Source organism: Pelodiscus sinensis, chromosome 29 (assembly GCF_049634645.1).
Source record: "Pelodiscus sinensis isolate JC-2024 chromosome 29, ASM4963464v1, whole genome shotgun sequence".
Taxonomy (NCBI): Eukaryota; Metazoa; Chordata; order Testudines; family Trionychidae; genus Pelodiscus; species Pelodiscus sinensis.
In genome coordinates, this window is record NC_134739.1 from 64714 (window position 1) to 92056 (window position 27343).

At 45.8% G+C, this 27343-nt stretch overlaps 1 protein-coding gene across 9 annotated transcripts; it reads right to left on the bottom strand.

Moving 5' to 3' along the window:
* On the bottom strand, positions 1-25925 carry GJC1 (gap junction protein gamma 1). 9 transcript variants are annotated; one of them, XM_075911173.1, is made up of 6 exons: positions 25775-25916; positions 23675-23731; positions 16755-16790; positions 6838-6915; positions 1675-1748; positions 1-1535 (listed from the first exon to the last, which is right to left on the bottom strand). In XM_075911173.1, the coding sequence occupies exon 6, from the start codon at positions 1515-1517 to the stop codon at positions 336-338; it is 1182 nt and encodes a 393-aa protein (XP_075767288.1). In that variant the 5' UTR covers positions 1518-1535; positions 1675-1748; positions 6838-6915; positions 16755-16790; positions 23675-23731; positions 25775-25916; the 3' UTR covers positions 1-335. The 9 variants fall into 9 exon arrangements, with proteins under 9 accessions (XP_075767288.1, XP_075767287.1, XP_075767291.1 ...); XM_075911172.1 differs by lacking the exon at positions 16755-16790 and having other exon boundaries at positions 23673-23731; XM_075911176.1 differs by lacking the exons at positions 6838-6915; positions 16755-16790.
* Between the last annotated feature and the right edge of the window lie 1418 nt (positions 25926-27343).

Below are 27343 nucleotides of genomic sequence, written 5' to 3' on the forward strand. Positions count from 1 at the left end.
TTACCTGGAATGTTTTCTTTTAATATAAAAAGTATAACTGCAGAGGTCCAATGTACAAATACAAAAACCTGTGCATAATAAATGTACCATAATACTGTACATACAGTGTAAACTGTTCAACAAGAATGATTTAAATATACCTGTTCTTCTCCTGACCTGGAAGACACAAGAATAAAATTCTGTAACTCTAGGACATGTTTATAAACACTTTTGAGAGCTTGGATCGCTAGCCAACGGTATCCCTGAAGATAAACAAATCCAAATGTTTACTCAAAGTACTTATTCATTGAATTGCTGGTTATCATAAACTAAGAAAAGTACACGTTCAGCCAACATTAAATCCAGACAGAGGTCTTTCCATCTCCCGATTTGCTACTAGCACTACTTTTGTTCGAGCCTGCTTTCAATTTTTTCTCTCTGGAACTGCTGGGATTGTTTTGGTTATTGTATGCCTGGATTGCAAGGTCCAGACGTTCCTGAGCCACTTTAATTTCCCTCTGTAGATTTTCTAGGTCGGCTGGAATGTTTTCTTCATTGCTCCCATACTGCTGTTCCTGAGCTATATTAGCTTTGTTTTGCTTGTAGGCCATTTTGGCATTGGACAATTCAGTATATTGGATTTGATCTGGCTTGACTGCAATGTTATAGCCAGGAGGAGCAGATGGAGTATTCCAAGTAAAAGGGTAGTTATAGGTACCCGAGTCTTCCAGCTGTTTTCTTTTATTGTTTAAAGTGTCTCGAATTGTACCAAATCCCAAATGGAGCATCTCCCAGACATTCAAAAGTAAACACAGGCAGCTTACACCATACATAATTAACAGGAAAATGGTCTTTTCAGTGGGTCTTGAAATGAAACAATCTATCTTGTGTGGGCATGGTTTCCTGCTACATACAAATGTGGGGCTGACTTCAAACCCATACAAAAAATATTGACCAACAAGAAAGCCAACTTCAAACGTAGTCCTAGACAGCAGCTGCAGCACGTAGATTTTCATGAGCCCATCCTCTCGGATTCGCCTCCTTCCATTGTGCTTGGCTTTAGTGGGGGCTGGCTGCTCTTTGTTTTCCCGTTCACTTTCTAGCTCTATTTCTGGATACATCATTGGATCTTCTTCATGGTCATCCTCTGTCTCCTCCAAGCCACGGTGTTGTTTCCAGCGCACTGAAAAAGTTTTGCTCCTGGTTCTTTTGTCAGGTTCGCTATGTTCCACCATTCTGGCAATTTTATGAATGGCATAGCCTAAATACATCACAGAGGGAGTGGCTACAAGAATGATCTGAAAGACCCAAAATCTCACATGTGAAAGAGGAGCAAAAGCATCGTAACAAACATTTTCACATCCTGGTTGCTCTGTGTTGCACACAAACTTGCTTTGTTCATCATAATAGATGGATTCCCCTCCCACAGCAGTAAGGACAATCCGAAAGACAATCAAAACCGTCAGCCAGATTTTGCCAACAAACGTTGAATGATTGTGGGTTTCCTCTAACAGACGGGTCAAGAAACTCCAACTCATGGTGGTCAAATCGTTTTTCTTTAAAAAAAAAAAAAAGAAAGAAACACATTACACGTTTAAAACCCTCCACACCAATAGTGCTAATATCTAGTCAAGAGAAAAGGAAATTTTATGATTCATACAAAAAAAAAAAATCTACATTTTTTGGCTGTCTCACCTGTTATCCAGAATCTCTACAAGCCCAGTTTGCTTGAAGAATCTAAGTTTCCTTCATAGGTATTCAAGACTGCACTACAAATAAAGCAAAAAAAAAAAAAAAAAAGTCTTACGTCCACAAACAACTGTTCCCAAGGTTATTTTTAAAAGGTGGATAAAAATATTGATGCTTCTGTATCTCAAACTTGAATAAAAAAGACTATTTAGGCAGTTAGACCTGCCTGTACTACCATGGGCTGTCAGACTAAGTTACGCAACTTCAGCTACGTGAATAACATAGCTGAAGTCAACATGCTTAGGACTTCCCACTGCGGTATCTTCACAGCAGTATGTCAACAGTGAATGCTCTCCCATGGACTCCGTTTTCTCATCTAGTTTTGATGGAATACCAGAGTGGATGGGAGAGTGCTGGATGGTCAATTTCTAGTGTTTAGACATGATGAATCAACCCCCTCCCCTCGGCTCGATTGCTGCCCATTGTGAAGACAGGCCTCTGGGCTTAAATTCTCAAAAGGAGCCTACAAGATACAAAAGATCAATTATCATGAAATGCCTTACAACTGAGAGACTTACAGAGCTCAATCTATTTGGACAATCAAAAAGGAGACTGAGAGGTGACTTGCTTACAATGAACATGCAGAAAATACAGGGTACGAGAGGCCTCTACAATCTAGCAAAGCATAACAAGAACCAGTGGCTGAAAGTTGAAGCCAAACAAATTCAGATTAGAAATAAGGCACCATTTTAAAACAGGGAGGTTGATTAACCACTGGAACAAGCTACCAAGCAATGTGCTGAATTCTCCATCTCTTAATGTTTTCAAATCAAAACTGGAGACCTTTCTGGAAGATTTGCTTTAGTCATGTACAAGTTATTGGGCTCAACATAGGATTATAGTGAAATGTAATAATTTGGGAGGTCAGGTTACATGATCTAATTTCCCCTTCTGGCTTTAACCACACAAATCTAGTTACTTGGGAACTGTGACTCTACAGCTGGACCACATATGATGCTAGTTAGTATCTTGGTAGTTGGCCAATGAACCACAAAATACGTTTTTTTAAATCGACGCTGTCTCAACTCTAAATTCACTTTAAGTAGCCACAATCCACATTTGAAGATACACAAATGTAAACACGGCATACAAGCAGAATTTGGCCTTCAAATTTCCATTTTGCAGCAATATTCATGACAAGTTGACATGAGATGAAAACGTGACAAGAGATGAAAACAGAGAAGCCAACATTCAGAACAGACCAGCTTACCGTATAACGGAAGAAACTGGATCACTACTTTCAAAATAAGTTTATCATGAAATCTAGCAAATGTAAGTTAGTTAAAAGTCCTTTACACTGCTTTCCCTGCCCTTGAGAGCCCTCCCATAGCTGTACATTTTTTGTTTTTTTGCAGCACCATTTTTTTAAAAATAAAGTTTCTCTCTTCTTGCTGCGTGCCAAAACAACATGAAGTACGTGTCTTTAAATGCACAAACATAACGAAAATCTCTCTTTGAACTGTCAGTTTTAATGATCATAGGTGTGACAAACAACAGAGGTAAAAAAATTACAAATAGAAGTGTGATTTTTTTAAGATGACAGCATCCTTTAATAGCCTTATTAAACTGACTGCAGTTACAAAATACACGCCTCTGCCTTTACAACATGTACACTGCAGGACTCAACTACAGTAATAACCGTCACCTACATGCACACTGTACACTTAATACTTCCCAGATTTGCTGTTCTGGGAACATTTAACTTAATAACTCTCTATTGTTTGAAACAAAGGCTTATAGCCAGTGACACCCATCTGAAAAAGGCAAATTGTCAGCAATTTCCACTAATTTACATCATGCCACACGAGGCATTTGAGAGAGACTTTCATTCCTTATATTTGTCATAAGTTCATAACACCGTTAGAGCAGCAAAGAGCTGCTTAGAGCAGGCAGAGTAGACAATACAGACAGCATGCTCTTTTTCTCTGGCTGCAGGCTGGTCCTGACCACACCTTTATTAATCAGATTTGCCTACCTGATGAAGAAGCAAGACCCTGGCAAAACTGCTTAGGGGTCAACAATCTGTGGGCCAAATCCAGGGCCCTGCCCAATCGTGATCAAATAGGCTTGGCACAAAGAGCTTAATTGACCTGGGGGCGGGGGAGCGCGGCGAAGCCTCCTCCTGCCCTGCCAGGAGCACATGACACTTTGAAACACCGGGTGCTGCTCACAGGGCGGGGTGGGTATGGAGGAGCCCTGGGGGTGGGTGAGCGTGCCAAGCCTCTTCCAGGGCATGGGTGCCTAGTGGGAAGGGGGGGCAAAGGGGCTCCCCCACCCTGAGACCAATCATAGTCTGGGTACCCGCCCCTTCCTGTTTAGGCCCCTTCAAAAAAAATTTGAATTGGCCCCTGGGCAAAAATTATTGCCCACCCCTGGAATAGAAGAAGAGCTGCTCCACAGATGCCTGCACCAAGTTCAGCCAATGGAGCTACACAGTCATACCCTTCCCTCTATATCAGTGTTTCTCTAAGTGTGCTGCTTTAGGAAAGCCACTACTGGGCCTGCGCGACTTTGTTTACCCAGAGGCTCCATGGCCACGGATCCTTGCGGCTCCCTCTGGCTCCAGTTTGACATTTCCAGCCAAGGGGGAGCCGCAGGAAGCGGAATCCAGGCACACTAGCCACTTTGCCCACTTAGAGAAATACTGCTCTTTATGGAGGTCAGAGTTCCCATGGGCCTGTGCAGACAGGTACAGCCCTCATATGGACCTCACCACATTCCACCTCCCAGGCCTAGCCAAAGAGTGTGTGGGGCCAAAGCAGCACGCTGAGCCATGCACCTCCCAGCTGGGTGGGCGGGGCAGGGGCAGGGGCTGGGCAGCACGGGACCCTGAATGCGCAGGACCCAAGGTGACCTCCTCGCTCGCCTTGCCCAAAGGCCAGGCCTGCTGCCTCTCTTTCCCTGGTTCTAAGCCAGCGACGGGCAACCTAGGCTACTGCGGAACTATTAACTGTGATGCCAAAATTTTAAAAGGACTCTAGAAATGATCCTGGCAATTACAGATCAGTAAGTCTAATGTCAGCACCAGGCAAATTAGTTGAAACTATAGTAAAGAATAGAATTGTCAGACACGTAGATGAACATAATTTGTTGGGGAAAAGTCAACATGGATTCTGAAAAGGGAAATCATGCCTTACTAATCTACTAGAGTTCTCTGAGGGAGTCAACACACATGTGGACAAGGGGATATGGGACACTTAGATTTCCAGAAAACCTTTGATAAGGTCCCCCACCAAAGGCTCTTATGTAAAGGAAGTTGTCATGGGATAAAAGGGAAGGTCCTCTCATGTATTGATAACTGGTTGAAAGACTGGAAACAGAGTAGGAATAAACTGTCAATTTTCAGAATGGAGAGAGGTAACTAGTGGTGTCCCTTAGAATCCATACTAGGACCAATCCTATCCAACCTATTTATAAATTATCTGAAGAAAGGGGTGAACAGTGAGGTGACAAAATTTTCAGATGATACCAAACTGCTCGAGATAGTTAAGACCAGAGCAGGCTCTGAAGAGCTTCAAAAGGATCTCACAAAACTAGGTGGCTGGGCAACAAAATGGCAAATGAATTGTAATGTTGATAAATGTAAAGTAATGCACATTGAAAAATATAATCCCACTATACATACAAAATGAGGAGGACTAATTTAGCTATAGCCACTCAAGAGAGATCTTGGAGTCATTGTGAACAGTTCTCTGAAAACATCTACTCGATGTGAAGTGGCAGTCAAAAAAGCAAACAGAATGCTAAGAGTCATTAAAAAAGGGGAGAATAAGATAGAGAATATCTTATTGCCTCTGTATAAATCCATGGTATACCCACATCTTGAATACAGCGTACAGATGTGGTTGCCGCATCTCAAAAAAGATGTATTGGCATTGGAAAAGGTTCAGAAAAGGGCAACGAAAATTAGAGGTTTGGAATGCGTGCATTTATGAAGAGAGATTAAAAAGACTTGGACTTTTCATTTTAGGAAAGAGGAGACTAAGGGGCGAGGGGAGGATATGATCAAGGTCTGTAAAATCATGACAGGTATGGAGAAAGTGAATAAGCAAAAGTTATTTACTTGTTCCTATCACATTAAGAACTAGGGGTCACCCAAATGAAATCAAGAGGTAGCAGGTTTAAAACAAACAAAAGGAAGTTTTTCTTCTCGCAGCGCCCAGTCAACCTGTGGAACCCCTTGCCAGAGGATGTTGTCAAGACCAGGACTTTTACAGGACTCAAAAAAGAACTAGATACATTCATGCAGGTTAGGTCCATCGATGGCTATTAGCCAGAGTAGGAAGGAATGGTGTCCCTAGCCTCTGTCAGGGGCTGGAATGGATGACAGGGGAGGGATCACTTGACAATTCCCAATTCTGTTCACTCCTTCTGGGGCATCTGGCACTGGCTACTGTGGGCAGACAGGATACTGGGCTAGATGGACCTTTGGTCTGACCCAGTACGGCCATTCTTATGTTCTTGGCTAGTGAGTGAGTGCCACTCATCCCTCCTTCATCTCAGTGGGCTGCAAGATTGTCAGACTCCAAGTGATCTCCCAGGACAGGGTAGTTTGGCTAACGGCACTTGCATCCCTAGAATTTGCAGAGTGCGCTGATTGAACCATAGCAATGCTCTGATCGGATGCAGAGAGCATGTGCATCTTCCAAATAAATGTTGTGTGCAAATAGCAAGCATCCCACTTCACATGCATGGTACTTAGGAAGGAAAATACCAGGAGGAAAAAAAATGCAGATAGAAACCAGTGGAATCTGGCAATCCTGAACATGCATAATGGCAAACAAAACATGAGCCAAACACAGAACTCCAATGGGCTGCAGGTTGCACACCACTGTTAAGCTGTATGTTACCAAGAGGTTACCTAACAAGGGGTTGGTGGATCTCCCGTGTTTTATGCCTGGACTTTCCAGAGCAGCCTAAGCCTAATCAGGCTGCCAATTCCCACTGAATTCCAATAGGTCATGACCACCTTTTTTTGCACTATTATAAAAAAATCAGCCTTAAATAGTATGGGCGCTTGCTCATTTGTACAGCTAATAAGCAATAATTGAGGGGGAAGGCACTCAAGTAAGGAGATTACTTCATTACCCACATCTGAGCACATATTACCCAATTAAATTAGGTCCATTCATGTTCTTCAAATCATATTCACTTCATTTTGCTTTCAAACAATTTAGCATCTGTGTCCTAAGAAAAAAGAATGTGGGAGTTAACATTTGCTAAATTCATTGGTAACCAACTGAGCTTTCAGTAAATGCAGAATGAAATTTAAAGTGGCCCTAAAGGCCAATTATAATGACTCATCGTGGCTATTCATTCATATCTCATTTCTGTTCAAACATAAGAGATCACAAGATGAACAAGTGCTTGAGGTGAAGAGAAAAGTGGCTTTCTTTTCTTTCATTTAAAAAATGGCACAATCTTATTGCTCATGAAGAGAGGGAATAAAAGTCATTGGCTTGTGCTCAACCCAAAACAGGCACTGTGCAAGCTTCCCCAACACAGCATGGCCAGCACACATCTTTCTTGACCTACAAATCAGTTCGAAGTCCCTCCTCAAGTCAACAAGCAGAACTGTGTGAGTTTTGCAATACTGACAAATGGAGACTGGGATGAGACGATGTAATATTATTAAGCTTCCTTCAATTTGACATGAAATGGGATTTGCTCCCAACTCTCCACTAATCCCTGAAGCCACCACCCAAGAGTTATTAAAATGTATGATTGTACACAGCTGAGATAGATTTACATAAAACCAGAATTTGTTTGTGTCTGTTTCCGTAATATTTCTGAGTGAGGATTCTGCTATATTTTTAATACTCTGTATTTCCAATAGCCATCAGTCTATCTTGGAAGTTTCATGTGACACACAAAAACCTGAAGAGGGTTCAGAAAAAGGCACACGTCAATGTCAATTTGGAAAAGATTCCTGACTAGACATTTGACAACTTGTCTTATTCTGCCTTCAAATTCTGGGCACTGTGACAAGGTTCTGTTGATTCCCCACATCAGTTCCCCTTAACATTTGAGGGCCTATACAGGCAGTCCCCGGGTTATGTACAAGATAGGGACTGTAGGTTTGTTCTTAAGTTGAATCTGTATGTAAGTCGGAACTGGCATCAGCCGCTGCTGAAACTGATCAGTTTCAACAGCGGCTGAATCTGGACACCAGTTCCACTTACATACAGATTCAACTTAAGAACCCCAAGTTAGATGCTGCTGAAACTCATCAGCAGCTGATTCCAGGAAGCCCAGGGCAGAGCAGCTGGGGTGCTGCTGGGTTGGTCCAGTAGCACCAAGGAGCGGTGCTGCGGAACCAACCGGCAGTGCCCCACCTGCTCTACTACAGGCACCCGGCTTTGCTCCACGTCTCCCTGGTCTGCTGGGGGGGCACTAGCTGCGTCCCCCCCAGCAGACCAGGGAGACGTGGAGCAAAGCGGCGGAGGACCCGGGCCGGACCCGCGGCGCTTCCAGATCAGCTGGAAGCGCCGCGGGTCTGGCCGGGTCCTCAGCGGCTTTGCTCAGCGTCTCCCTGGTCTGCAGACCAGGGAGACGCTGAGCAAAGCGGCGGCGCACCGGGGGCCGGACCCGCGGCCGCTTCCACATCAGCTGGAAGCGCCGCGGGTCCGGCCGGGTCCTCAGCGGCTTTGCTCAGCATCTCCCGGACCAGGGAGACGCTGAGCAAAGCTACTGAGGACCCGGCGGGCCCGCGGCGCTTCCAGATGATCTGGAAGCGGCCGCGGGTCTGGCCCGGGTCCTCCGCCGCTTTGCTCCCCGTCTCCCTGGTCTGCTGGCTCCCCCAGCAGACCAGGGAGACGGGGAGCAGCTTTTCTCGCCCCGGAGGAGGCGGGCGGCGGGACCAGGCGTCCCGCCGCGCCAGTCCTCCGGGGTGAGAAATCCCCGTTCGTAACTCGGGGACTGCCTGTATTAAATCATGAGACTTTAGATCCCATACAACCTATAAACAAGACTTTAAAATATTATATAAATGAGCTTTGCAAGGAATAGATTTTTATGAATAAATGTGTGTAAGCGGCAATTTCCCTGTATGCAGTCCAAGAGATAAAAATAATATTTCCAACAATAATAATGGAATTTAAAGACAGATAAAAATGGTGAATGAGAATGTAGAGTTTAAGGACATGTACTTTGTATATTTTGACATGTGATGTAAAGTATGTGTGTTTTACTGGTTTAAAGCTTTCGCTTTTTTAATCTCAACTACTTTCATTCAGTAACTGACTTCCCCATTACTGGTCTCAATTTGCTGTAGCTGTGAACCTTTAAATTAATAAATAGGGGAAACTGCTTTAAAATAATCAATATTATCTGTCAAAACTTTAAAAAATATTGAAAGCTGCAAAACTTAGACACACTCTTGGAGTACCTGTGCTGTCAAAAAAAGAAATGTTGTTCTTTTTCCACCGGGGAGGGGGAAACTGTACAAAGACAACCCACCTTGGAGAAATTTTATGTAAGGAATGGGAAGCAAACAATGATTGTCTTCAGCTGGCTTCCCAGACTACTCCCCACCCCAACAGGACACATGAAAAGGCCTGGAAGCAAAAGAACTCTAAGGACAGGGACGGAGATGAGCTGCTGGACCCAGGTCAGTGAGAAAGACTTCACCTGAAATAAGAACTAAGGTGAGAAATTATGATTTGTAACCACTTCTCTTCATGTATTAGGCTTAGCTGGTGTGTTTTATTGTGCTTAGTAACTTAGGGTATATCTACACTATCCCCCTAGTTTGAACTAGGGAGGCTAATGTAGGCATTCGAAGTTGCAAATCAAGCCCGGGATTTAAATATCCCGGGCTTGATTTGCATCTTCCCGGCTGGTCGACATTTTTGAAATTTACAAGTCCGGACTAACTGCCCGTATCTACATGCGGCAGGGACCCGGTAGTTCGAAATAAAGCCTTAGTTCGAACTACCTGTTGTTCCTCCTGGAATGAGGTTTAACAGGTAGTTCAAACTAGGGCTTTATTTCGAACTACCGGGTCCCTGCCACGTGCAGATGTGGGCAGTTAGTCCGGACTTGTAAATTTCAAAAAATGGCAACCGGCCGGGAAGATGCAAATCAAGCGCAGGATATTTAAATCCCGGGTTTGATTTGCAACTTCAAATGCCTACATTAGCCTCCCTAGTTCGAACTAGGGGGCTAGTGTAGACATACCCTTACTGGGATCTGACTTAACACTTGCAATCACTTAAACCAGGCCTGGGCAAAATACGGCCTGCAAATTCGGCACGCCAAGCCACTAGATCCAGCCTGTAGATGCTGGACACTGTGGGGAGCCCCAGGCAGGCTCCCCACTTGCCTTGCCCCACCTGCACGCTGCTCAGAAATGTAGCTGTGGGGTGTTTTTTCTTTAAAAACTGTGAGCCTGAAGGGAAGGGGGAAAGATTTTGGAGCTGCTCTCCCACCCCGAGCACAATCCCATTGGGCAGTTTCTGGCCAGAAACCAGCCAATGGGAATTGCCTGTTTCAATAACAGGCAGCCACAAAGCACAAGGGGCTCCAGAGCACAAGGCTTCAGCCTGTGCGGGGGCTGGGCAGGCAGCAGTGTTCCCTCTAAGGTGCATGGCAGCATAGCTTCACAGGTGATTAATCAGCCCCATCCAGTCAGACTCAGGGCTCCGTGTGCAGTGCTGACTGACTGGGTAGGGCTGATTAATCACCTCTGAAGCTGTGCTGGCATGCAGCTTAGAGGGAACACTCATTGGCAGGGTCTCAGGAACTGGCTGCTGGCAATAAGTCTCCTGGCCAGACCCTGCACCCTAGCCGCTCCCTTCCCCAACCCTCTGCCCCCCATTCCATATACACAAATCCTCTGCCCCACTTCTGCACCCATATCCCCTCCCAGATCTGGCACCCCAATCCTCTGCCCCAGATCACAGTCCCAATTCCCTGCCCTATGTCACAATCCAACCTCCTGCACACCAGTCCAGTGCCCTAGGTCACAACTGCCTCCTTCACCCAAACTCCTGCTCTTACCCCAAGCTCCCTTCTGCACCCAACCTCCATCCCAGACCCCCGCACCTCCTCCATTAATATAATGGAAGAGTGCAGCCCTTGACCACTTTCCATATTCTAGGAGTGACTCCCCCATCAAAAATTATTGCCCACCCCTGACTTAAATCCTACTTTTTATACTTAATAAAATAACTTTTGTTTATTTCAAATCCAGCGTGGATAATGTGTTACAGAGGGAGAGGAACAACAGCTGTGCAGCTTTCTTTCATTGATAAAGGGGGTGCACAGCTCATGAACTTACTCAGTATAAACTTTATGCATAGCGAGATGGATTTATTTGGGCTTTTGGTCTTACTGGGGCTGTGCACCTGGAGACCAGATTGGCAGGGATGGTGTGTGGAGAAAATCCAGGGACCAGAGCTGTTCTCAACTACCTTCTCCACAAAGGGAAATCTGACATAGGGCCATGACTGATAAACCTGTCAAATTCGAGCAGCAGTTCCCTGAGCAGAGGCTTTGTGATTATTCAGTGGAGGGAAGCAGATATTCTCTCTCAGATTCACAAATCCTGCAGACTTCACATCCCCCTGCCATAAAGCACAAGGGTTCTGTGAGGTGGCAGCAATCTGTACCATTCTCAAAATTTGACAGGAGTGCTTTCCTAGCCTGATCCTGCTCTCACAAAGACAGCCAAGCAGGTTCTAAAAAGGTGCAATTTACCTGCAAATTTTAGTCATGGGCTCCCTCATGCTTATGAAAATTGGCTTGTGACTATGAATATGCACAACTCGAAGATGCATTAGGCAAAATGCATCATGTGACATATTTTAAAGTTAAAATCTGCTGAATGCGTAACCTCTATTTCTGTGCATGTATCATTCTTTTATGTGAAGTTAGAAATATGAAGGGTAAACACCCACCCCCGTTTGTTAACCAGTTAAACTTAACATTTAACCAGTTAACTAATTAAATGAGATTTTACATCCCTCCTGTGAGTCTGCTGACAAATCTAGATACACTAATGAGGGCCATTAGTAATACTCCAAACACATAATGGCTTGGTACTCAAATTAATGATCTGTAAATAGCAGGGACGTTAAAATGTTTTTATTTTTATAAACGTGTAACCGCAGAATTTTCAGCAGCTACACGTGTACCCACAGCAGGATTGGGGTGGAAGAGGCAGGAGGTGGTTCTCATGTGGAGCCGGCTTTTAAGAGCCAACAGTGGGGGGGTGGGGAGGAGGTTGCACGTAACCGTCCGGCTTAACCGATGAGCTCAGGCTCATCGGTTAACTGTGTACACAAGTATACATTCACATTCCTTGTAAATAGTATTGTTTTTTCCTGTCAGCCTGGGTTGTGGTTGGTCCTGCCAGGACAAGTGGCCAGGACACCTGATGCCCATCTTGGATATTACACTCTTCCACTCAAGGTGAGAAAAGTTTTAACCAAACACAAAGAATTCCCATCTAGGGACAGTAGCCAGATGCCAGGAGACCCCCGTTTACCATCTAAGATGCCTACTGGAAATATCTAAGATTAAATAGAAGAACGATCAGGTCCTACCTGCTGCCCCTGTCCCCAGGTTGGGGGGAGAGGACCGAGCTCCCTGCAGACAGAGGCTGCTCCAGCATCCCATCCCAAGTAAGGTCATGAAACCTACCAGCAACCTCCAAAACCTTAATGCATATTAACTTCCCAACTACACAGAAGGAGAGACAGTTAGGTGCATCAATCTGCAGACACCAGAGCATACCAACCCACTGCTAAGGCTCTGTAGCAGAGAGACAGCTGGATGAAGCTGGGGCACATACTACTTTTAGAAGAGGGAAGTGAATGCTTTATGCTGGAGTGTGTTACCAACAGCCCTGTAGGCAATGTAAAATGTCACAGAAGCCAAGACATTTCTTAAATTTCTTATTTGAATGCGGTCACATTATCGGATTCTAAAGATCACTGTTGCACCCATGGGGGGGGTGGGTTGCCCCAAAAGTCTATACAAAGAGGGTCATGTGAGGTGTCACATGAAATCTTATGTTCTACTGATTCCGTATAGGCTATTCATGTACTTGTATAATATCTATATGTGGAGTTATAAATATGTCCTCTGCGTTGATGCTGGAAAACTTTCTGTCTGAGGCAGAGCAATGTGCCAAGAATGTTTGTTCAATGGCTATGCTGATGAGCGAGGCTCCAGGGACAATAGATCTCTAAATGCCAAAGACACACCTGGGGAATGAATCTGGATGCCTGCAGACCAGCCAGAATAATGGTTACTGACTTGGGACACAAGGATAGGTCAATGGACCATTTGACCTGCAGTGACCTGCTCTGGCCAGGAAGATGCCAGGAGAGGGATATAAGTGCCATGTGGCACCCTCCGTCTCATCTTCAGTTTAGCTTCTGATCCCAGATGCAGCCTTGCAGGGAACAACGAGCTGGGAAGAACCGTGGACCCATCCTGACATCGGATGTAACCAGAGACTTTTAAGAGAGCAGTTTGTAACATCTCTGCTAAGAGCCTGTATCGAGAACTGGGTGATTCGATGCATGTAATGTATTATTCTTTAAAAACCTTACTCTCTTGCTTTTCTTTCTTTTAGTAATAAACCTTTAGATTTTAGATTCTAAAGGATTGGCTCAGAGTGATCTTGTGGGTAAGATCCAGAGTGTAAATTAATTGGGACCAGTGGCTGGTTTCTTGGGACCAGGAGAACCCGTTCAGGGTAGGTGAGGTTGGGTTCTATAACCCCTCACCTGTGTGTTAGGCCCGGGGCTGATTAGGGCACAGGGAGGGCTGGGATGTCAGAGAGGTTTTGCTCATGAGGCTTCTGGCTGGCCAGATTGTAAGCTGAAGCGCTTGGTGTAACTGGTTTGTGGCCTATTTGGGAAGGTCTCTAGTCTGGGGCTGTAAGGAGCCCGGAGTTTGAGCAATTTGCACTGAGCGGATGCCCTCAGCTGTACCCAGACCCGGCCCGGTCTGTCACACATGCTTTCAAGGTTTTGATTAGATAGGGTGTGTCCTGATACTACCTTAATGTTCACTACATGAAGTTTTTGCTTGCGTATACACACTTGACTTGAAGTGTAACATGGGACAGAACTACTGCTTAGTAAGATTATTCAACTTCAGCCTCACACAGACACACTGCAACGTGGGGCACCGAATTTGAAGCGCTGGCCAGATCAGAGCAGATGTCTGTCCTTACAAGAGGGACTTCACAAACACACAAACAGTGAAAAGCAGTGAAAGCGTTAAAATCTCAATTTGGATATTTAAAAAAAAAAAGTGGCAAACATACATTCTCCTGTCAGACAGCGAAACTTGAGATTCAGTTTGTCTTCAGACATATCACTGTTTTCAAGGCTGGCCAGGTTTACACTATGAAATATGGATCCAAATGATCTCCCACTTGCTTTAAAACTTAAGTGAAGAGTGTAGAGTAAATGTTAAAACATTCTAGAAAAGGTCGTTTTTGTTCTAAATGATGCAACTTTCCATACTATTTGCTGTAATACATGCGATGGCCCTTTGTGCACGTTACCTGGTGTAACTGATTTACCAGTAATTTGCAAAGGTAGCAGCATTGGTCTGTCCAGACCAATGTAACTGTTCTCTGATTGAGACATCAACAACCCTGCTTAACACAAAGAAGATCTGAGACCCTGCTACATTTTCTGCCTCATTCACTCTGAAAGAGAGAGGACAGGTGTGAGCTTTCCATCCATAACGGCTGCCAGCAGGATGTGGGAACAAGGAAGCACTGATTATCTGGTTGGTTTCACAAACCAGTGAAATTTCCACTGCCTGATTTGGTGGAATCAGGTCTCAACTATACACGGGTACTGCAAACAGTTTCCTTCCCATTACTTCATCGATGCTGGGTCGGGGAGACTCCATACTGATAGTTTATCAGCAATGTGTTAATTTCCTAGCACACAAAGGACAAGTCAGAAGTAGAGCACAAAAGACAGCAACTCACCAGTATGCATGTTCTAGACAAAAGGCAAAAAAAAAAAAACACAACAACAACAACAACATACACAAACCAATCAGCTGGAGTAAAACAACATAAAAGCACTGGTAATTATCGGTAGACAAGTCACAATTACTGGATTAGTATTTGCTTAGCAGTTGAATTTCACTTCCCTCCTCTTTCAGAATGTAGCACAGCAATTCATGCAAGGTATTATACACACAGCTCTGAACTCCACATTATACTGACATTGAAGTCAGTAAGGGTATGTCTACACTAGCTCGGTAGTTCGAGCTAGGTAGGCAAATGAGGGCAACCAGAGTTGGAAATAAAGCCCGGGATTTAAATATCCCGGGCTTCATTTGCATCTTCCCGGGCACCGCCATTTTTAAATCCCCCTTAGTCCGCACTCCGTGCCCGCGGCTACACGCGGCACAGAGTAGGTAGTTCGAATTAGAGACCCTAATTCGAACTACCGGTACTTCTTGTGGAACGAGGAGTACCGGTAGTTTGAATTAGAGATCCTAATTCGAACTACCTACTCCATGCTGCGTGTAGCTGCAGGCACGGAGTGTGGACTAAGGAGGATTTAAAAATGGCAGCACCGGGAAGATGCAAATGAAGCCCGGGATATTTAAATCCCGGGCTTCATTTGCAACTCCGGTTGACCTCATTTGCCTACCTAGCTCGAACTACCGAGCTAGTGTAGACATACCCTAAGACTTTTGCCATGGACTGCAACGGGAGTAGATGAGACCAGAGAATGTAAAACAAGCTGAATCGTGGCACTGAAGTGTCAAACTGCACAGACAGAGCGCTCAAGCGAAGGGCAGCAGGTACACAGAAAAATGTGATTTGGACCCAGGAATGGGGAAGATCATTTTTAGATGGATGGAGCGGTGATACCTGCACAGTTTTGTGCATTTAAGTTTATTTGTAATCAAGTTTTTGTACAATGGGTTCTGTTTAAGTTTTCAATTGTAAGAGCAGTTCCACTTGTTAAAGTGTTTTCAACTCAGTATCTGTATTAGCCTGGGTATCTGCTTTAAGTGGGTGTCTGCTTTTACCTAGGAATGTGAAAATGTAAACGTGTACATGGTTAATCAATGAGCCAGGGCTCATCAGTTATCCTTCACACCCCCGCTCCCTTGCACTGCAAGGAATACAGTGGCAGCAGCACAGGGGTACAGGCAGGAACCAGTCAGTACACACAGGGAGCTGGCTTTTAAGCTGGCTCCCCGCATGTACCAGCTCCTGAGGAACCACTTTCCCCACACTGCTGCCTTTGATGTATGTCGGCTCCCCATGCGTACTGGCTCCTGCAGAGCCACCTCCCCACTCTCCACTGCATCTGATAGTTTAAGCTGGTTCCCCGTGTACACTGGCTCCTGGGAGCCGCTTCTCCCCCACGTGCAAACATGTAACAGAGGCAGCAAGGAGAGGTTGCATTTAGTCGATATGATTAACTGATAAGCCCAGGCTTATCAGTTAATCATGTAATCATCTCCATACTAACATCCCTACTGGTCAGTATTAATTCCATACTCATCCTTTCAATCTAACAATTGTTTAACTGGGCAGCAGGCCGGCATCATCACCCTCGTTTCCTAAAAGTGCCTCATCCAATGAAATGGCTTGGTCCTATTATCCTCATCCACAAGTAGTGTGGATTATTTGCATATGTAAAGTTTTCAGGAGTCACCATTAACCTTTAAAATAAAAGACATATGCACTAGAAATCCAACTCATCACTCGGGTCCTTTGGATGGCATACCATTATATCAACATGTACCAGGAGTGAAAACAAGAGAGGGAATGAGAGCACAGCATGGAGTGATGTCAAGTACTTTATCAATGGTAATTAGATGCACAGATGCTATCAATGAGCTAGCGATGGCCACACAATTCACAAGAAGCTAAGTCATGGGTGAGTTATTCAGAGCTCCCCAAATGAGTGCCAATAAAGTCGTTATGCCAAACAGCACTATCATTTATGCTGCAGATGCCACTTAGTTTAGAAATATTTTACAGTTTTTAAAAAGCGTGATTATTTTTCACATCCCCTCACCTGTAAGGCCCAGGTCCTTTAGTAACTTCAGTCCAACTACACAGACAGAGGAAAAAAACATGTAATAAATTTAAGAATCCTCTAAAAAAGTGACCCAAACTTGACCCTCTCAAGATAATAGCATAGTATTAAAATCTAATGTCTCAGGAGTTTTCAGGAACCTTTCAAATAACAAAGTGCCTAAGTCCATCTTTTCATGAGCTATTAGGTTCCTAGACTTTAAGGTCAGAAGTCATCATCATGGCCAGCAGGTCTGACCTCCTCCATACTGCAGGCTGCAGAACCTCACCCGCCCCTTAAATATGACTTACCCAGCGTTGCTACCCTGGGGAGAGAGAACAACCCCTGCCTTCTGACACCAAACCACCTTGGAGCCAGGTGAGAGGCACCTGTCCATGGCTACTGCAGCGGGCACAGCCAGTGGAAGGGTGCATGTCGCCTTACTAGTGGACAGACAGACATATGCAAACTCTCTCAAATATATAGTACATAGCTGTCCCTTTCTTTACCCCTGCTCCTGCTGCCCCAGTGGGGTTATAGCTATTCTGGTCCCCATCTCTGGCCCCTGTGGTCATTATATAGTACTAGCTGGAGTTACCCGGCATTGCTCGGGACAGTTGATATAACTGAGGAGAAGAGAGGGAGGGGGAAGGGAGCTGCACGCCTGCCGCTGGCGCCCGAGCCCGTCCTCTGCTTCCTCGTCCCGCCGCTGGCCTTAGTGAGTTGACTGTCCCTGCCGCTTCCCCCAGGAAGCCACTTCTCCCTGCACTGCCAAGGTCCGTGCAGCCCTGGGGAAAGGGTCCGTCTCTCATCTCTTCCCTCCCACAGTCCCTTAAAATCTGCTTCTGGAGGAAAGGTTACCCCGTGCAAAGTCTGGTTGCAGTAGCTCTTATAGTGTCCAAGTGATTAGCGCACAAACATACACACATTCTCCTTTAGATATCAGATAACTGTCCCTGCTAGCAGTCTCCTCTCCTTCCATTTTATGAGAAAATCCCATTCCAGGCACATCCCATTGTCCTGGCACAACCAAACCCTGCCCTTGCTTCAAGTTATGATAAGAGGTAGGGATGTTAGATATCGGGTAATAGAATAGCTGACTAACCGCAGGAATTCTTAGCTCCCCTCCTGGGAAGCCCCCTACCGCCTCACACTGCTGCCTCTGTATCAGATGCAGCACTGCAGAGTGCCAGGCGGGAGCCAGACCGTGAGGGGAGCCAGTTTATAAACCAGCTCCCCTCATGGACCAGATGCCTACTGCCTCATGATGCTGCCTCTAATATAGAGGCAGCAGTGTGGGGTGGCAGCAGTCCCTGTCCGCAGGGGGTCTGAGCTCCCCATGGACAGAGGCTTCTGGGGGGAAGGGGACAGGGGAGGCTGCTGCGAAGTGGCCTCTGCCCATGGCGGGCTCAGGCAGAAGCAGCAAAGGGGGGGAATGCAAATAGTCCACTAGATTATCAGCTAATCAACTAGTCGACTTTTTGTTCACATCCCTAATAAGAGGACACTGCATACCAAATTTGGTGGTCCTAACTCTGACCATTTAGGAAATTGAGACCATTGCGCCTCACTCTGTCATCCCTAAGAACAACCTCTCTCCATCCTCTTTGGAACCCCCCTTCAGGTAGTTGAAGGCTGCTATCGATTCTCCCCCCCCCCCCCCCCACTCTTCTGCAGACTAAATAAGCCCCAAATCCCTCAGCCTCTCCTTGTAAGCTTCGGCCCCTAATAATTTTTCTTGCCCTCCGCAGGACTCTCTCCAATGCGTTTATATAGTATATTACCCCGGCAGTGTTATTGAAGTCCTAAATTCATGGTTTAAAGACTTCAAGTTACAGATAATTTACCATTTATACTATTTAAACCCACAAGTAATCAGTGACACATGCTGCAGAGAAAGGCAACCCCCCCCCCCCCCCCCACCTGGATCTTGGTCAATGTGACTCAGGAGAAAATTCCTTTTCAATGCCAAATATAGCAATTAGTTCAGACCTATCATAAATCCAGTGCTGAATGTCACCTCTTCTGTTCCTCTTACCTCTACAAATTTCCACTTTGGGGGATTAAAGAGGAATCAATACTCCAACAGGCTACTCCTTGAATGAGAAATGGCAGCTGTTTGAGCTGCTGAGAAGTTTTTAAAAAGTCCTAGGAGATGGGGATTAGTGGTTAGAGTTAGGGATGTGACACTGTACTCGCTTAAAACCTTCATGGTAACATGCAAGCCCCTCTCCCCATGTTGCTGCCTCTATATCAGCGACAGGGGACAGGTGTCTCTGCAAGAGCACCAACTCCCAACTGACACTCCCCAACCACTGCTGATGATAGAGGCAGCAGAGCAGGGGCAGGAAGGGAGGCAACCCCCCACTAGGGATGCAATAGTAGCGTCGATTAACCGATAAGCAAAAGCATATAGGTTAATGCCAAAGACAACACGCATTTCCCGCCCCCCATCCCTTGCCAGTAAATTTTTCTTGCATTGGGTCCAGGACCTATTCCCCTGTGGCTCCGCATTTAAAGTGTGTTAGGAGCCAGGCAGGCAGACAGCCCGGCTCACTTCCCGCTCATGCCGGGTCCAGGAGCTCAGACCCCTTCTCCCCAGACAGGGGCTGCCTGGTGACTATAGAAGAGTCAGCTAACCGATACGAATTCATGAGGTCAATCGACAATTCAACTAACCAATATTTAACATCCCTACTCACCCACGAGCACCGGCTCCCATGGAGCCACTCCCTGCGTGTTAATGTCTATTTCAGTGGTTACACGTTTACAAAAAGAATGCTTTTTAACATCCATAGTTTGGTATGTAAGACTTGCTGATTGCCTATTATGAATTTTGCATTTCCTTTGAGTATTGTAACAGGTTTTTTAACCAGGAGCCCAGACATGTACCATAAGTTGTAATTATTTTGTTGTCTGACAAACCTGTATCAAAAAGGTGCAATTAATTTCTGTGATAGCTGAGGATCAATCCCATGTTATTTGGGCAAAAATGCTGTTAAGAAAGGAACACAAGATTTATCCTCATTTCCTATGTGGAAATTTTGATTAGGGATGTGAAAATGTGTTTATTTTGGTAAACGTGTAACCACTGAAGTTTTCAGTGGTTACAAGTTTATGTGGGGGGGGGCAGGGGGCTCCCCAAAAGCACCAGCTCCCGCCTGCCCTGCTACCCCCCTCCTATGCTGCTGCCACTGATACAGAGGCAGCAGCTTCGGGGAGGGCTGCATGTAACTGTTTACACTATCCCATCCCTAATTTAGATCCAAATTCAGGCATATGCTTCAGAAACTTGCTAAATTTAAGTTCGTGAGCAATCCCACCTACATCAATTGGACTTCTTACAGTTAGACATGCCCTCCTGAACTGGGGCCTTGGAGGTCAACTAAAAGACACTGAAAATTAGGCTTTAAAATTGAAGCGTTAAGTTAATCCTGGTTGAGTAAATGGAACTGCAAACTTTAAACTTGCATGGCAATAAATTGCCTGTCTGTTTTGAAGCATCTGTTCAAGTTTAAGCATACAAAACATTTTTCACTCCAGTGACTCCATAGGGAAATGTCTCAAACATCAGCTCAGATGACTCAAATTTTCCATTGCATTTCCCTTTATACAGTTATGACCATAAATACACCATTCATTATTTCAAATATATCTTTTTATTTATAGCTTTAAAAAGAAGCTCCTAATTCAGCTGATCATATAAATCCAAAGATGTTAATTTAAACATCACCGCTCTATTTAAAAATATCTAGTAGCCTATAGTCCAACATATTTTATAGCTAGCCTTTAACTAAGCAATACAGGAAACCCTCACTATTTGCGGTGGATGTGTTCCTGCATCTAGCACAAATGGTGAAATTCACGAATACTGGGAACTGTGGCTCCTAGCCCCTATGGTGAGTTCCCCGTGGCTCCCAGCACCCACTGTCCTATCCATGCTGGGAAAGAAGACTCACAGATATATGGAACTGTGAATCGGGAGGGTCTCCTATATACATTTTTTCAAGTAAAATGCATTTGGTGTTTTTGCTACCACGCAATGGTAAGTATTGAACCTTGCTGCTGAAACGCTCTAAAGTTTAAATTACACATGTAATTCTCCCTCCAGAAAGATGTACATCTGAAAATATGACTCCATTAAAATCTCTCTGTTCTCTGTTACCACGACACACTTGGCAGCATGCTAATTTAAAATAGTTCATAAAGACTAAGGATGTTAACGACTAGTCGACTATCCATTAAGCAAATGCTTATCAGATAGTTGAGTTGACTAGTCAATTCCCGCCCCCTGGCTGCCTCTATCAGATAGTCAAAGTGGCAGCGCCACATGGAGCCCGTGCCCAGGCTCCGTGCAGTGCTGCCTTCTTGAAACTCTGCAGCAGCATTTCAAAAGGGGCAGCACAGCTGATCCTGGGCTCAGCTGTGCAGCACTGTCCCTTTGAAACGCTGCCTCAGTGTTTCAAAGCAGCGCTGCATGGAACTGACCCCGGCTCCATGCGGTGCTGCCCCTTTGAAACACCACTGTGGCGTTTACATGGAGCCCAGGGTCAGCTGAGGAATCCAGGATCAGCTGGGGAGTTTGAAACACAACAAAACACATTTTAAGAGGCCATTCACTCAAAGCCTAACAGGAACTGGTGGCCTAAGTGAAGTGTGTCTAATATCAAAACTGTACTCAATACGTGTGGAATCTTGAATGGCCTCTTAAAAAGAGATTTATCTATAAAAAGAAGTTGGGCCAAGACGTTGCATGTGACATTTCAATTCAGATCAAAATGTCACAGTCAAATTAGAGCTACTCAAATAGGAAAAAAAGAGACTGAAAAGTTTCCTTTCACATTACCAGTCACAATCAACTAAGACTCTAAAATGGTGATCAATCTGAAAGGACAACTGACTTGGTTCATGAACCGTACCTGCTACACTGCAGTCAGAAATAAACTTTTTACAGTTTGTATTTTAAATTGCTCTGCTAAGTGTTACAGAAATCAGAAAACCTACCTCAGTTCAATGAATTTCAGGGAGATCAGGACAGACTATACAGTGTACACCAGTCCTTCAGGAGGTTGCACCTCAAAGAGTACGCAGCTATGTATTTCCATGTCTTCTGTCTAGGCACCCAGAGAAGTCAGATGGTACCACTGTTGCTAAGGCCAGGTTGGGAACAATATCTTCTCCTCTCGGCTCACCATTTTAGAAGTTTTACCATAAAGGTTGTGCAGTAAGTTAGGTGATTTAAGCTATTTATTTGCAACCTCACTTTGGTGGTTTTGGTCCAAATTTTAAATTCTATCAACAAGTCAGGAGAACAAGTTCCTACATTGGGATCTGTACTTGCACCAAGGGATTGCAGATTGTTTAGAGGGTGGAGTGGGGATGGGGAGAAGTATTACGGATGTGCTTGTAGAAGTGCATCCTTGCATGGAGAGCGTTAAAGGTCTGTTTGGCTATTGCCATTCAGATGGAAATGATAGACTTCTTGGTACATTTTGAAACCAAGAGAAAGTAACCCTGTGATTTGGGGCAAATATTCTCCATCAAGCAAAAAAGCAAGCGCTAATGCTGAAAGGCTGTGTTAACATTACACAGTCCTTACACTAGCAGCGCATAACATATTCCCCCCAAAGCTACACCCCTATATATGTAAGTAAATTTTGTTCCATGTAGAAAAGGAAGAGATTGCATTACAACTAATTCAGAGCTATTCAAGGCTTAAAGTCTATGTGCCCATAATCTGATACTTATTTGGCATATACACTGCTAGTTCGATTGTGTACTTCCCCAGACTGCAGACAAGCTTTGGCTGGGTATTTACAGAATACACTTCCTGAAAACAGATCCAGTATCTCCACACAATCGGATACAAATACACTTAACGCTAACACAAATTCCACCTCCATTGATGGCCAAAGAGCCTATTTAGTTTCCAAAATAATATTAAAATAATGTTGCATCTATAAAACTTTAGCTTTGCACAACAAAACCCGCCCACATTTATGGAATAGCTACATTAGCATTTAACACTGCCTCGGAAATCAGCAAAGAAAAATCATTAAAAACATTGCAAGTTCTGAAGCAAGAGAACTTGGAAAGATTTAGTCTTGGTTCTCAGTAAAGAACAGCTCTGTTAACAAAAGATAGTATCAATGACATTTTCTAAATTAAAAGTTCCTCCTGCACTTTTTGGCTCAGCAATCTTAGCAATCTTAGTCTTAGCATGTTTTAGCTGCTTAGGTTTTCCGTGGAACCCTTTCTCTCTGCTTACGAAGGCAAGCATTAATCTCATTTAAAATCAAAGGGAAACATTTTCGAATGACGGTTTTAGGCACTTAGTTCCTATTGATTTTCACCGAGTTAGGTGCATTTTGTGCCTTTGAAAATCTTCTCCTAAATCTAGTACACGTAACTCCCTGCAACTTCCAACTTTGTATACATTTTAATAGTTAATTTGGCAAAATAACCTCTATCTTATTGACAATTCAAATGATCAAATTAAATCAACAACAGCTAAGTAGAGCTCTTTGGTTCACTATGGAAAGTTTTCAAACTAGGAAAACTACTGCAGTGGTGTAGCTGGCCCACACATCAGCTAAGATTACTTCAAAAACTCCTTTTAAATACTGTAATAATTATGAAGAACAAATTCAAATCAGCAAATTCAAGGCTGCCTTTTGAACTCAGCTACAAAAGAAAATGATCTATAAAAAAATCACTATGACAGGGCTGATTTCACTAGATATACATTGGTTGTTAATCCTCCCCTTTTACCTCTGTGATCACGACAAGCAGTTGGTGAAACTGCAGCACATTTAAAACCAACATTCCACAAAGTAAGAAAAGCGGACTGGATCTTTTTTAATAGAAAGAGAGGCATCAGATAGAAGCAGCACAGAATTATTACTAAAATTTACTCACACGGTTCACTGGCTTCTAGTGGAAAAAATATTAGACTCAATGCGAGGAGATGTCAAGTGCTGTACCAAAAGGACAAAGACAAGATCCTCAAAATTATATTGTTGAATGTGTAGAAATAATAATCTGTGAGCATCTACTTCAGCTTGGATGAATATTAAAGTGCTCTAGAAAACAAAATACTGACAACAGCTGAAACACAAGAAAGTCATTTTCCAACACGGTTATTGTTTGAAAACGTCCTAGCACAGCCCCCTTCCTCCTCCCCCTATATTATGCAGACAAATTGCAAAGCAACTCAGAACTCCAGGGGGATACCAGAGGTTTCCTCTCATATTGGAGCCTGACAATCTTTATGACAATGATCAGCAATGACGAGAAAAGCAAACTCCAATCTCTTTCTAGTGCTATCCTCTCCCTGCCGATTATTTCAGCAAAGTAGCGTAGGCAATAAAATGTCATTAATCTTTTCCCTCCCCTCTAATTATAGCAGATCTCTCAGACTCCTTGAGTGCAGGGATAGCTACTGGGAAGCAAAATGCAACCATGACACTGAAACAAAGCGGTGGAAAAAACAATGCCGATCTGTCACCAAACCATGGCCAACCCGCGACCACTACCACACTCCAACAAATTCAATCCTCACCCAAAAGCACAATCTCTTTACAAGCTCAGGCTGCTTGATGGGTTCCTTTTACTCACAAAACCCCACTACCAAGTCAAATAAGAATTTAAATTACTAACATAGTTGTATTACCCTAAAAGTAATCGAAACAAAATCCAAAACAAACTTGTTCTCACTTCATCTTCTCTCACTAGGGCTCAAGTGTGAAAGCAAAAGGGGGATAGGATCCCAGCAGAAAAAACTGAATGCCAACACCAGAAAATCATGGGGAGCCCCCCAGAAGGAAAGTCTGTTTTGGTAGCCAGATGGCTTGCTCCATCATCGCAAGAGTTCCCCTCTCTTCTTCAGCCATGCTTACTCTGGGCACACTAACTCGATCATGGCTCTCAAATGCTCTCAGAAAGTTCTTCCAAATTTGTTCCTTACAGTCTTTCCTCCTATCTCAGGATTCTGCTCATAGCCTTACACTTTATCCATAGTCTTTTTTTAGTATAGGGATTCATTAAAAAATGCTCCAAGAGCATTCCGGACATAGTTGGGTTTGGGCACTTTTCCAAACTATACGGCTGTGTCTAGACTGGCCACTTTTTCCGGAAAAGCAGCTACTTTTGCGGAAAAACTTGCCAGCTGTCTACACTGACCGCTTGAATTTCCGCAAAAGCACTGACGATCTCATGTAAGATCGTCAGTGTTTTTGCGGAAATACTATCCTGCTCCCGTTCGGGCAAAAGTCTTTTTCCGAAAAACTTTTGTGCAAAAGGGCCAGTGTAGACAGCAGAGATTTGTTTTCCGCAAAAAAGCCCCAATTGCGAAAATGGCGATCGGGGCTTTTTTATGGAAAAGCGTCCTGCCAATCTAGACGCGCTGTTCCGAAAATGCTTTTCACGGAAAACTTTCCCGTTAAAAGCATTTCTGGAAAATCATGCCCGTGTAGACGTAGCCTGCGTGTTTGTGAGTCAAGAAGGGCTCCCCGCGCCACACACGCATCTTTCCTCTGCCAAGGACCAACTCCCCGCAGAGCCTCGTGCCTGTGACCCGCGGGGTATTCACAGGCCCTGCAGGGCCCGAGCAAGACACCCCCGCCGCCCAGACACTGGAGCCCTGCGAGGGCGAGCGCCGGCCCCGGGAAGGGACACGCGCCGCGAGCCGCCGGGCAGGAGGCGGCGTCTGAACCCGGAGCCCTGGAGAGCCGGACCCGGGCCCCCTGCCCCCTGCCCCGCCCGGACCCCCCGCCCCCACTGCCCCGCCCGGACCCCCCGCCCGGACCCCCCCCGCCCTCTGCCCCCCGCCCCACCCGGACCCCCCCGCCCCCTGCCCCCCGCCCCACCCGGACCCCCCCGCCCCGCCCCGACCCCCCGCCCCCTGCCCCCCGCCCCGCCCGGACCCCCCGCCCCCTGCCCACTGCCCCGCCCGGACCCCCCGCCCCCCTGCCCCGCCCGGACCCCCCGCCCCCACTGCCCCGCCCGGACCCCCCGCTCACCCCTGGCCGGCGCCGGGCGGGGGGAGCGGGAGTCGCCCCCTGCCCCGCATCGCTCCCCTCAGCCGGCCGCAGCCGGGCTCGGAGCGCGCCGGGCTCGGGGCCGCCCCCCGCCCGCGGAGGGCAGCGCGGCGCATGCGCAGCTCGCCTCGGCCCCTGGTCTGCGGGAGCGGGAGAGGCTCCGGCGCGCGGGGGGGGGGCCGGGGGCTTGCACACTCGGCGCCCTGTGCACAGAGCAAAGGGCCCCGCGGAGACAGGTGCACAGTGCAAGGTGTTTGCACACGCGCAGTCAGGTACAATAGTGCAAAGTGTTTGCACACGTGGATCCAGGTGCACAGTGCAAGGGGTTTGCACACGCGCAGTCAGGTACAATAGTGCAAAGTGTTTGCACACGTGGATCCAGGTGCTCAGAGCAAGGGGTTTGCACACGCGCAGTCAGGTACAATAGTGCAAAGTGTTTGCACACGTGGATCCAGGTGCTCAGAGCAAGGGGTTTGCACACACGGTTCCAGGTGCTCAGCTCAGAGCGATTGCATATAGGATGTCTGACGCACGTTTTTGGACATGGTGTCATCTGCACATTGGAAGCTCCTGTCTGACTCCAGCAGCAAGTTGCCCGCGGTTTGCCTGCTGCCAGTTACATTTTGCAAGGTGGTTCTCTGTTAATTCATCCCGTTGCTCTTACTCCTGCTGCAGCTATTCCCCGCCTGCAAGCGTCTCAGAAACACCCTTTGTGAACACTGACACGTCTTGCATCCCCTGCCCAAGCTGTGCCTGTTTCGCTCTTTCAAGCTTCTCAACCAGGGAGTTCAAGCCTTTGGTCATTTTCCACAGACTCTTCCTCAGACTGAACAAGCCCAGCTCCCTCAGCCTCTCTTCATAGGCCATGCGCTCCAGCCACCGAACCAATTTTGTTACCATCCGCTGGACCCTCTCCAACGTGCCCACATCCTCTCTGTAACGGGGGGCCCAGACCTGGATTCAATACTCCAGATGTGGCCTCACCAGAGCCGAATAAAGGGGAATAATCATTTCTCTAGATCTGCTGGAAATACGCCTCCTAATGCCCCTTAATATGCCACTAACCTTCTTGGCTACAAGGGCACACGCTTCACTCATCTCCAGCTTCTCATCCACTGTAACCCCCGGGTCCTTTTCTGCAGAACTGCTGCTTAGCCAATTGATCCCCAGCCTGTACCAATGCTTGGGATTCTTCCCTCCCAAGTGCAGGACTCTGCACTTGTCCTGTTTGAACCTCATCAGATTTCTTGTGGCCCAATCCTCTAATCTGTCCAGGTCACTCTGGACCCTGCCCCTGCCCTCCAGCGTATCTACCTCTCCCCTTAGCTTAGTGTCAGCCCCAGACTGGCTGAGGGTGCAATCCATCCCCTCAGCCAGGTCATTCATAAAGATGTTGAACAGAACCGGCCCTAGAATGGATCCTTGGGGCACTCCGCTAGAAACTGATCGCCGACCAGACATCGAGCCGCTGGTAGTCGAAAGAACGGAGAGATTCTTCTGACATTGGTAGACCTCTTTCTACAAGGAAGAAGCCTTTTCTGCAGAGCTCTT

Bases quoted from the DNA above. Each gene is read 5' to 3' on its own strand.
- GJC1 (XM_075911177.1), bottom strand. From the start codon at position 1,517: ATGAGTTGGAGTTTCTTGACCCGTCTGTTAGAGGAAACCCACAATCAT.